General features: G+C 45.1%; 1 protein-coding gene across 1 annotated transcript; it reads right to left on the bottom strand.

The window, feature by feature from the left end:
- Window positions 1–1,608: 1,608 nt before the first annotated feature.
- LOC120915539 (indolethylamine N-methyltransferase-like) lies at window positions 1,609–8,116 on the bottom strand. The gene is made up of 3 exons (XM_040326116.1): window positions 7,932–8,116; window positions 4,681–4,888; window positions 1,609–2,083 (listed from the first exon to the last, which is right to left on the bottom strand). The coding sequence occupies exons 1-3, from the start codon at window positions 8,080–8,082 to the stop codon at window positions 1,663–1,665; spliced, it is 780 nt and encodes a 259-aa protein (XP_040182050.1). The 5' UTR covers window positions 8,083–8,116; the 3' UTR covers window positions 1,609–1,662.
- Between the last annotated feature and the right edge of the window lie 4,089 nt (window positions 8,117–12,205).

The following is a 12,205-nucleotide window of genomic DNA, read 5'->3' as shown; positions in this document are numbered from 1 at the left end:
TTGACCTATCGGTTAGGAATCCATCGGTTAAAATTTAAAGCAAGTTGGCTTTTTTTTAACCGATGGTTAAATAACCTATGGGGCCCCCACACGATCGGTTTTGACCAATGAAAACGGTCCATCAGACCGTTGTCCTCTGGTTAACCGATCGTGTGTACAAGGCCTCAGGGCTTCAGTCCACCTGAAACCCAGACACATTTTTTAGACAGCAATGTGGCTCAGAACGGGTCTTGACAGAAGGGTGAGTGGGCACTATGTGCACCTCATTACTATTTTCTTTGGAGTGCCCAAAGGTTTCCCAGGTCTGTTACAATCCTATAGTGTATACTAATACATTACTACCATTGTTTTTTTATTTGCCCTATAACCCAGATAACAGCATAATAAAAGCTCATAAAAACTAGTTGTCATTATAATCTATGAATCTGTTCACATCAATGTGTTGTGTAAGAGGGCAGTGCATTTTGTTTTCCACAAATCCTGCTTTCTGCATCATTTGTGAGTTTTTGGTAAAATGTGTTTTGCCTTATAGTCAATAGCAACACACGGTGATGCACAGAAAATTCACTAAAACAGTTTCAATTAGTGCATTTTTGAACTACTTGCCGACCAGCCGCCGCAGTTCTACGGCAGCAGGTCGGCTCCCCTGCGCGAGAGCCCGTAGCTCTACGTCGGCTTGCGCGTGCCCGGCGGTCGCGATCATGGCCGGGCACCCGGCAATCACTCGTTACAGTAAACACACAGCTCCCAGTCCTGTCAGGGGGGGAAATTACCTATCGTCTGTTCATACAATGTATGAACAGCGATTTGTAATTTCCCCAAGTCAGTCCCAACCCCCCTTCAGTTAGAACACACCCAGGGAACATACTTAACCCCTTCCCCGCCCCCTAGTGTTAACCCCTTCCCTACCAGTGGCATTTTTATAGTAATCCCATGCATTTTTATAGCACTGATTGCTATAAAAATGCCAGTGGTCCCAAAAATGTGTCAAAAGTGTCCGAAGTGTCCGTCATAATGTCGCAGTACTGAAAAAAAATCGCTGATCACCACCATTACTAGTCAAAAAAAATAATAATAAAAATGCCATAAAACTATCCCCTATTTTGCAAACGCTATAACTTTTGCGCAAACCAATCAATAAACGCTTATTGCGATTTTTTTTATGAAAAATATGTAGACGAATACGTATCGGCCTAAACTGAGGAAAAAAATTGTTTTTTTATATATTTTTGGGGGATATTTATTATAGCAAAAAGAAAAATATATAATTTTTTTTTAAATTGTCGCTCTATTTTTGTTTATAGCGCAAAAACTAAAAACCGCAGAGGTGATCAAATACCACCAAAAGAAAGCTCTATTTGTGGGGAAAAAAAGGAAGCCAATTTTGTTTCGCACAACCACGCAATTGTCAGTTAAAGCGACGCAGTGCCGAATCACACAAAGTGCTCTGGTCTTTGACCAGCAATATGGTCTGGGGGTTAAGTGGTTAAATCACATGGTTCATTTTCTAGGAGGAAAATTCATAGAAAACACATGCAAAGCTCCTACCCACACTTTGCCTTACATTACATTTTAATGTTACACATTAAAATTGCACTAAAAAGTGCACATGAAATTCATGTGCACTTTCTAACACAATGGTGGGAATGGGGTCTAAATCTTCTATTCTTTATAAGCTGTACAGAACATAACTGAATCAAAATCCATCAGATCAGTCACAGCCTTTCTTGGAGAAATCTCCAAATGGGTGATAACAAACCCCTCATTACTGAGTATACTTCTAAAGTCACTTTCATTATACTTTACAAAATGGAACTTCTCTCCCCCAACCTTATAGAATGTGCAATTTAAAATTCCATAATACATAATGCGCCCGCCAGGTTTTAGAAGCTTTGAGAACTTCCTGAAGTTTCTCACAAATTCTTCAAGGTCTTTGCTGATGGTTTCCGGAATACACCAGAACAGAAGGCAGTCGGCTTGTGGTAGCCCAATTGGGTCTGTGAGATTTTCCTTGTTGAGATCGAATTTTACAACATGTGTAATTGCCGCCCTGAGTCTGACTTCCTTCTCCTCACATTGGTCACTGGAAGGAAGAAGCACATCCCATGTCACATAAAGCATTTAACTGATATTCTGAGAGGCATTGAGTATATTAGGTCTGAGCTAGTGAATACCGTTAACATTTCTGAGCTGTAGAAGAGACTTTCAGATATCACTGGAAGAGGAGTGTCGACGCCAACCATTTACCATAGAGATAAAGCACTTACAGGTAGCCACTAACCACCAATTCCCTTCACTTCTTTTGCTGGGGATCATATGCTGCACACCCAAAAAAAGATTCTTCTAGCAGTATTACATTTGATGTTAGTGGAGTATTAATGTATTATTAACACCTTCACACCAACCGTACGCAAATATGCAACCCCACTGGACTGGGCTTTTATCCGTGGGACCACATTTTTGCGTATCTCCCTTCGTGCTGGAAGCGCACCGTTTGGCGCTCTCCCAGCACAGAGACCTGGGTCTCGCCGAGAGCCTCGGACCTGTTCTAACTATTGGGACTCAGGAAGGCCAATTCTGGGTCACCTGATCGCTGTGATAGCCTCTAATTGTCCCCGTGTTTTCTGTCTCTATGAATGGACAAGAGTGATACATTGTATCCTTCTCTGTCCTTGCAGAGATAGAAAATAAAAGTGTGAATAAAAAAAATAAAAAAGTAAATAAAACAAATTAACAAAAATACCTGGATCAAGGTTTGATCTACATTAAGTCAGTGCAAGGGTTAGTGTTTGTGTTAAAGTCAGGGTCAGTATTTCTTGGACAGTGTTTTGTGTTAAGGACAGTTAATGTCAGTGGGCCAGATTCACGTAGGGCAGCGGCGGCGTAACGTATCGTAGATACGTTACACCGCCGCAATTTTTTATCGCAAGTGCCTGATTCACCAAGCACTTGCGATTAAAACCTACGACGGCGGCCTCCGGCGCAAGGCGGGCCAATTTAAATGGGCGTGTGCCATTTAAATTAGGTGTGCTCCCGCGCCGGACCTACCGCGCATGCTCCGTTTCCAAACTCCCTCCGTGCTTTGCGCGCCGTGACGTCATTTTTTCGAACGGCGACGCGCGTAGCGTAATTCGGTATTCCCGGACGGCTTACGCAAACGACGTTATTTTTTAAATTTCGACGCGGGAACGATGGCCATACTTTCTACAGCAATACGATTGCTGTGTAAAGTTAAGGCACCTAAAAAAACGACTAACTTTGCGACGGCAAACTAGACTAGCGGCGACGTATCGAACGCGAAAAACCGTCGGGAATCGCCGTAACTCCTAATTTGCAGGTTTACGACGCAAACCCCCCCCAGCAGCGGCTGCGGTATTGCATCTTAAGATCCGACAGTGTAAAACAATTACACCTGTCGGATCTTATGGCTATCTATGCGTAACTGATTCTATGAATCAGTCGCATAGGTAGAAACAGGGATACGACGGCGTATCCCTTTTGTGAATCTGGCTCAGTGTGTTTTAGGTGGTATTAAAACAAAAACAAATTGCGCACTATTGTTTCTGGGCTGTACTACGGGTACAAACAACGTAAAATATATACTGTATATGTGGTATCGCTGCGATCGGCAGGAGCAGGAGAATTTATTTTGGGTATTTCTTTGGTGGTCAGTTATAGTAGTAGCAAGAAATATACATATACATTTTAAAATATTTTTTTTTTTTACTATTTTGGGCAAGTTTTCCTTTGATAATTATAATAAAAAAAAATATCAGGAGATATTTATTAACATTTACCACAAAATGAAAGCCCAATTTGTCCTGAAAAAAGACAAGGTATAATCCACCTGGATGCACAAAGTATTGATGATATGTACGGTTTTACTAACACATGTCAAAATTGCAAAATAGGGCTCAGGCCTTTACATTTGTTTTACCCTAGGCGCAGAGGGGTTAAAGCGGTTCTCCACCCTAAAGTGGAGTCCCGCTGATCGGAACCCTCCCCCCCTCCGGTGTCACATTTGACACCTTTCAGGGGGGAGGGGGGTGCAGATACCTGTCTAAAGACAGGTATTTGCACCCACTTCCCGCCCGACATTCATGGGGAAAAGACGGGCATTCCGTCACATCCCGTCGCCCCCCCCTGTTGTGTGCTGGGAACACTCGGCTCCCAGCACACAGCGGGAGCCAATCGGCGGGCGCGGCGCGACTCGCGCATGCGCCGTAGGGAACCGGGCAGTGAAGCCGCATCGCTTCACTTCCTGGTTCCCTCAGCGTGGATGGAGGGGGGAGCAGCAGAGAGACGAGCGATTGCTCGTCCTCTGCTGCGATCGGCGCTGGACTCCAGGACAGGTAAGTGTCCTAATATTAAAAGTCAGCAGCTGCAGTATTTGTAGCTGCTGGCTTTTAATATTTTTTTCCCATGGTACATCCACTTTAACATAACTTTTTCCTTTGTGATATTATCACCAGATTTACAAATACAAATATTCTCACAAGTTGAAAAGACTAATTAGAAATATAATAAATTAAATAATATAAATTAATATTATTAATAATTAAATACAAAAATTTAATTACACATGCTTTAAAAATTAGGTCTGGTCCTCCTCCCAACGCTACTAGTTCATCACACCAGGTATTCAGCCTGACTCTGACAAAAAGTTGGAAGATACTTCACCTCTTTCCTGCAAATTCTGTAGCAAGTGTAGTGGTGTGTGACCAATCAAATGCTCCGGTTCGGTTGTCTGTCCATTTTTTCAATTCTAGAATACAGTGCTCAGTAGGCTTGAGAAGGATGATATCTCTGAAATATTCCTGCGCTGCATAGAGATGTTGTATGATGGGACCAATACTGATGTCAATCAACACGTCTCCCCTAAAGTCACCTGCAGTAAAATATTCAAAACAACCTTCAAGGAGAGCTGTGGAATAGTCTCTATGTAATGCATTTGAATTCAGGACAGTTAAAGCACAACGGTGTTACATCTAAATATCAATATAGGCCATGCAAGAAGAGGGCATATTTTTTATAGGTCAGTTCATTAAAAACTGATATTTCAGTTATTGGTAGGCGCAGGATAGGGCCATCTTAAAAGCATCATGGGCCCCTGGGAAAAGTAACACTCTGGGGCCCCTGCTATATATCCCCCAGCCATGGGTGTCCGCTCCATAGGGCAAGGGGGGTCGTTTGCCCCCCCCTGGAATCGCCAGGGAGAGCCAGGAGCAGGGCCGAAGTGGCCCTGAGGCCGATTTAAGCGGTGACTGCAGCGCTCCCCTCCCCTCTAGTTGTCCCTTATTTAGAGTGCCTGTCCCTGTTCTGGAAACAAATCCATTTGTCTCTCATTCTAAAAGGTTCCTCTTTTAGATCTGCAATAAATATACTGTCAATATAGTGTAGTGTTTCAGTCAAGGGAAAGGGGTGCTGTGTAATGTGTAATGTAAAGGGGTCCAGTGGTGCAGGGTGCTGTGTAATGTAAAGGGGTCCAGTGGTGCAGTGTAATGTAAAGGGGGCCAGTGATGCAGGGTGCTGTGTAATGTAAAGGGGGCCAGTGATGCAGGGTGCTGTGTAATGTAAAGGGGTCCAGTGATGCAGGGTGCTGTGTAATGTAAAGGGGTCCAGTGATGCAGGGTGCTGCGTAATGTAAAGGGGTCCAGAGCTGTGAGGTGCTGTGTAATGTAAAGGGGTCCAGAGGTACAGTTGTGGAGAGGGGGTACACAGTAGTGACAAAGAGATATTGAAAGATGCAGGGGGCACAGTGGGGTGTTTTTACATTTTAACTTGGGGTTGCGCTTTTAACCCCCGCTAGCAGTCGAAGAAAGGGTAAAATGCGACTGTGTATCGCCGCTGCCGAAGCGCCCCCCTCTGAAAAGATATCAGCGGACGGCCATGCCCCCAGCACTCTTACCCCTCTAAATCCCAGATATCCCCCCAGCACTAACTCCCCTCTACACCCCAGATATCCCCCCAGCACTCTGACCCCTCTACACCCCAGATATCCCCCCAGCACTCTGACCCCTATACATCCTAGATATCCCCCCAGCACTCTGACCCCTCATCACCCTAGATTTTTCCCCCAGTACAGTAACCATATACCATAAGATACCCCTTGTATTGTGACCCCACTACATTCCTGATACCCCCTACACTGTGGCCTCTCTACATCCCTGATACCTCTAGGACTATAGCCACCCAAGTAACCCAAAGCATTACTACCCCCTATACACCCCAGATCCCCCCTCAGCATTGTTTTCCCCCATACACCCTTGATATCCCCCAGTACCATTATTCCATCCATGTAGTACCCCCTTTTCCAGTGGAGATACAGTGCATGTAAACTTTTGGCTCTGTGCCCACCTACAGCACTGCACTCACCTATACCAATCAATCAGTCAGAAGGAGGGGCAGAGGAGGGAGCATCCCTCCAGGCATTCCAAGCCTTTCGGTGCAAACAGTGCTGGACAGCTGGGCTCACTATCCACAATGCTACTTCCACAGGTTGGCTCTCAGTGCTGCCGACTCAGCAGCTCCCACTCCAGCTCCTATCCCACAGCCTTTGAGTCCCAAGCATTCAACCTGAATGGGGCGGGGTCAGAGCATCACTGGTGCTCCGGCCCTGTCCCTCTCCGCTGGCTGTGAAATAATAGGTATCGTTCTGCACAGCACGGCGCATCGCTGCCAGCCTGCCTCCCCTGTGTATCCATCACTCTCAGTGCCATCATGGGGCCCCCAATTTCAGGGCAGCGTGGGCTCAAGGACCAGCTGCTTGGGAGGAAGTGATGGGGCCCCCATGCAGCAGGGGCCCCTGGGCAGTGCTACACATATAGCCAGGGACTCTGCCAGGGCTAGACAAACCAGGGCTCCCTATAGCGGAGATGATTTATCTTTTAACACATTTGGGTATATGGCCTCTTGCCAATATTCAACCTCCCTATGTACAGTATATTCTTATATTCCAACAGAAAGTTAAAGCGGTAGTAAAATCCACTTTTTGATTTTTTTTGTACAGACCTATAAGACTTTCCTATATGTACAGTAAATATCTCCTAAGCATGCACCGTTTAGGAGATATTTTGTTTAGTAGTAGCCGGTGACGACACTGGTGCATGAACATTGCACTCTGAAAGGACAGTGCTGTCCATTCAGAGTGCACATCATCATGGCTCGGCCATTCAAACGGGCAGAGCCCACTAAACCCAAAACTTTGTGAAGATGGAAGCCCTGGCAGCAGTGACATTGTGCCGCTAGAGGGCTTTTTAATTTTCCTAAAGAATGGATCAGCAGGAATTCTACTTTGTCTCTACCTGGTTTATCTAAATATATGATTCTTTCACCCTCTTTTTCAGTCAAATCTTCACTTGTATAAGACCGTTCTGCAAATAGTTATTCTTAAAGCGGAGTTCCACCCAGGAAAACAACATTTGGCCAAAAGTACTAAAAAAATAAAATAAAATAAAAGTGAAAAAAAAAAAAAATTTATACTCACCCGAAATACCTGTTGCTATGCGGAAGTCCGTAATCTGCTTCTTCGGCACCGCGGAATGTTTTCTTCTTCTTCTCCTAGTGAATGGGGCGCGCTGCTTTCTGGGAACTGTGTGTGTTCTCAGAGAGCAGCCGCCCATTCACAAGCCGGCACGAGACTCACACAGGCGTAGTAGGAAATGGGCAGTGAAGCCGTAAGGCTTCACTGCCTGTTTCCCCTAGTGTGAATGGCGGCGCGGGACCTGCATCGATCGTGGGATCGGCATCGGGGGGGCCATCAGCGCGGGCACGTAGGACAAGGTAAGTGTCCTTAGTAAATGTCAGCAGCTACACTGTTAGTAGCTGCTGACTTTAAAAAAAATAATAATTGCGGGTGGAATCCCGCTTTAATTTCTCCTAATATATACTTCATGCACAAATAATTTATTATCAAAAAGAACTTTACCTACCTGAGAAAAATGCGTTGTGAAATTTCTCCATAGGATACCTAAAAGCCTCATGAGTAAAGGGCATTTCTGGTTTACTGGAACAGTACGTGTCTAGGAAATCCCGGGAGTGGAAGCCGTGTACATGGTAGAGTTTATGAGAGCCGGGCTCCATCCTGTAATATTGTTATCTTCCACTGGGTATCCTATCTTCTGATGTGTGGGAAAAGTTTGACTTCTTAAATATTACCATGACTTCATTAGAATGTCACCCAATATTAGTACATTGTGACTTAAGTCATCATGCATTGTTAGCAGAGACTCAGGTGACTGCCTTGTGATCAGCCAACAAACTAAAGACAATTTGCTTGTGCTAGTTTTGGGGGTAGAAGAGGTTTGATCTTGTCAAACAAATTACTACATCACAAGTATAGAACAGAAGTTTTCTGTGCCCAAAATGTCTTGTGTGTTTTGTTTATTTTTTATTTTTTATTCTTTATTTTAATATTTTTCTTTCACAAAGATAATCATAATACAACTTTGCAAGTAAGACATCTTATTCAGCAGTTCTACTTATTTTACTCTTAAAGCGGGATTCCACCCACAATTTTTTTTTAAGTCAGCAGCTACTAACACTGTAGCTGCTGACTTTTAATAAGGACACTTACCTGTCCTAGGCGCCCGCGATGTCAGTCCCCCGACGGCGATCGCTCGGTCTTGGCGCCTCCATCCTCACTAAGGGAAACAGGATGTGAAGCCTTACCGCTTCGCTGTCCGTTTCCTACTGCGCATGCGCGACTCGCACATTGCTTTGTGAATGAACGGCTGCCTCCTGGGATACACACAGTTCCCAGAAGGCAGCGTGCCCCATTCACCAGAAGACACCGCGATGGAGGACGAGGAAGAAGACGACCGTGGTGGAGGAAGAGGCAGAAGAGCTAGTTCCGCATAGCAAGCGCCCTTTCTGGTGAGTATAAAAAAGAAATAAAAATTCAATTTTTTTTCTATTTTCGGGATTAAAAAAAAAAATGGGTGGAACTCCACTTTAACCGCTTAAGGTCCGCCTCCTGCACTTATATACGTCGGCAGAATGGCACGGACAGGCATATCAATGTACCTGTACGTCCCCTTTAAATGCCTGTCCGTGTGGTTGCACGCGTGCCGCCATCCCCGTGAGTCAGACCACGGGTCCCGCGGACTTGATAGCCGCGGGGAACGCCGCGGGGATCCCCGCGATCGTCTCACGGTATAGATCGGGGAGATGCTTGTGTAAACAAGCATACAAGCATCCCCCTGCTCTGACTAGTGACAATGACACTGATCTCGGCTCCGTGTACTCGGAGCGGAGATCAGTGTCATGTGACACAGAGCCCGTCCCCCCTACAGTAAGAAACACTATGCAGGGAACACTTAACCCCTACAGCGCCACCTAGTGGTTAACCCCTTCACTGCCTGTGTCATTTTCACAGTAAACAGTGCGGGCCAGATCCACAAAGATCTGCCTATCTTTAGGCAGGCGTAGCGTATCTCAGATACACTACGCCGCCGTAACTTACGTTTTTTTTGAACGGCGCATGCGCCGTCCGTGGGGGTATCCCAGTGCGCATGCTCGAAATCACATCGCAAATAGTCAATGCTTTCGACGTGAACGTAATTTACGCAAAGCCTTATTTGCGAACGTTTTACGCAAACAACGTAAACGACGGAAAATTCAACGCTGTTCCGACGTCCATACTTAACATTGCGTACGCCTCATAGACCCAGGGGTAACGTTACGCCGAAAAAAGCCTTACGTAAACGATGTAAAAAAAATGCGCCGGGCGGACGTACGTTTGAGGATCGGTGTATCTAGCTAATTTGCATACTCTACACGGAAATCAACGTTAGCGCCACCCAGCGGCCAGCGTAAATATGCACCTTAGATCCGACGGCGTACTAACACGTACGTCAGTCGGATCTAGCCCACATTCCGGCGTATCTTGTTTTGTGGATACAAAACAAAGATACGAGGGCGCATCGTAGAACTTACGCGGCGTATCAATAGATACGCCGCCGTAAGTTCTTTGTGGATCTGGCCCAGAATTTTTATAGCACTGATCGCCGTGAAAATGACAATGGTCCCAAAAATGTGTCAAAAGTGTCCGATGTGTCCACCATAATGTCACAGTCATGAAAAAAATCACTGATCGCCGCCATTACTAGTTAAACATTTTTTTTTATAAAAATGCCATAAAACTAACCCCAATTTTGTAAACGATATAACTTTTGCGCAAACCAATCAATAAACGCTTATTGCAATTTTTTTTACCAAAAATATGTAGAAGAATACGTATCGGCCTAAACTGAGGAAAAAAAATGTTTTTTTATGTATTTTTTGGGGATATTTATTATAGCAAAAAGTAAAAAATATTGTTTTTTTTTCCAAATTGTCGCTCTATTTTTGTTTATAGCGCAAAAAAATAAATAAACGCACAGGTGTTCAAATACCACCAAAAGAAAGCTCTATTTGTGGGGAAAAAAAGGACGTCAATTTTGTTTGGGAGCCACGTCGCACAATCGCGCAATTGTCAGTTAAAGCGACGCAGTGACGAATCGCAAAAAGTGGCCTGGTCCTTTAGCTGCAAAATGGTCCGGGGCTTAAGTGGTTAAACACTTTTTATTTTACATATACCTTTAATCACTCTTTAACAAAACAGAAAACTTTTAAATTCTCCTACCCCTGATTCCTCCTTTATCACATGAAACTTTATTTTATTTTAATCTATTCTTATACTATATCTTTGTTACATTGCTATGAACCTGGAACCCCCAAAGGAGCTGCTGGTTTGTTTTGGGTGGCATGTTACCTTGTGGCTCCTCCACCGTCTAGGGGTGTATGGTGAAAGTAGTAGTAATGGAATGTCCACGACAGACATTAGTTAAATAACAGGAGACATACAAACATACACAACCCTATCTATCTAGCTGCCCATTCTCCACAGTGTTGACAGTAGGTGGGTCCAGAAAAACCTGTAAAGGAAAGATATAAAAATACACAATATACATTCTAAAGTATCAATATAAATCTCTATATACAACCTCCAAGGTCAGAATTGAAACTGTGCACTCGGGCCCGAGCGCAAAATTTCAATTCCTCACCAAGAGTCCTAAGTGTAAGTGCTTGAGCATATTACCCTGTTGGCAAGAATATAAAACTGTAAAGAAACTTAATATACATTTTTGTCCTGCAATGTAAATGTTGCAGTACACTGCCCCTAGCGGTCAGTGCGCTGGTACTGCGGCAGTTCAGTTCAACTGCAAGAAGTAGCAGCAAAAGGGAAGCGGAAGAAAAAAAAGTAGCACAGTTCCTTCGTTTTGTGGAATCTTCCCGTACTGCTGCATAGAAGTTGACAAGGACCCCCCCTCTAACTGACTGAACCCAACCCCTCCCAAGAGTTCTTCACAAAAATGTCAATGTGGATCTGGAGGAGCAGGGGGGAAAGGCATAACTGGGAAAAAAAACAAGATGAGTGGGGGCAAGAATCTTTGTCCAAACTTCTCTCAAAGTAAACAGGCCATACAAAGTCTTCATGTATTTTACTTATAAAATCGGGGATCAGGTAAGATGAGGATGGTGCCATCAGCAGTGATTGTGGTGACTGAGAACACCTGGTCTTCTCTTCCAGACGACTTCAGCACGACCCGATCGCTGTAAATGTGGCGGCCCCAACTCCAAAATGCGTGGTACCTTTAAGGCCGTGTACACATCAGCAAACATGTACGATGAAACCGGTCCGCCAGACCGTTTTCACCGTACATGTCTACCGGGGCTTTCTGTACGATGGCTGTACTAACCATCGTACAGAAAGCCGCGTGTAAACAATACGCGGGGCGTGTCCGCGGTGTCGCCGCGTCGATGACGCGGTGTCGCCGCGACAATGACGCGGCGACGTGGGCGGGCCTGCCAGTTAAATGCTTCCACGCATGCGTCAAAGTCATTCGACGCATGCGAGGGATGGCGGGCGCTCGGACATGTACAGACGACCGAACATGTCCGAGCGGGATTCCAGCGGACTGTTTTAAATCAAGTCCAGGAATATTTGTCCGCTGGGAAAAGGCCCGGCGGGCAATGTTTGCTGGAATCCTGCACGCTCGGGCCTACACACGACCGAACATGTCTGCTGAAACTGGTCCGCAGACCAGTTTCAGCAGACATGTTTGGTCGTCTGTACGGGGCCTAAGGCCTCGTACACATGACCGGATCTGTCCGTTGGGATTTATCCGCGGATCAGTTCCAGCAGACAAATCCGGTCGTGTGT

Source organism: Rana temporaria, chromosome 10, assembly GCF_905171775.1.
Source record: "Rana temporaria chromosome 10, aRanTem1.1, whole genome shotgun sequence".
In the NCBI taxonomy this organism is placed as follows: domain Eukaryota; kingdom Metazoa; phylum Chordata; class Amphibia; order Anura; family Ranidae; genus Rana; species Rana temporaria.
This window is presented reverse-complemented; position numbering and strand designations above follow the sequence as displayed.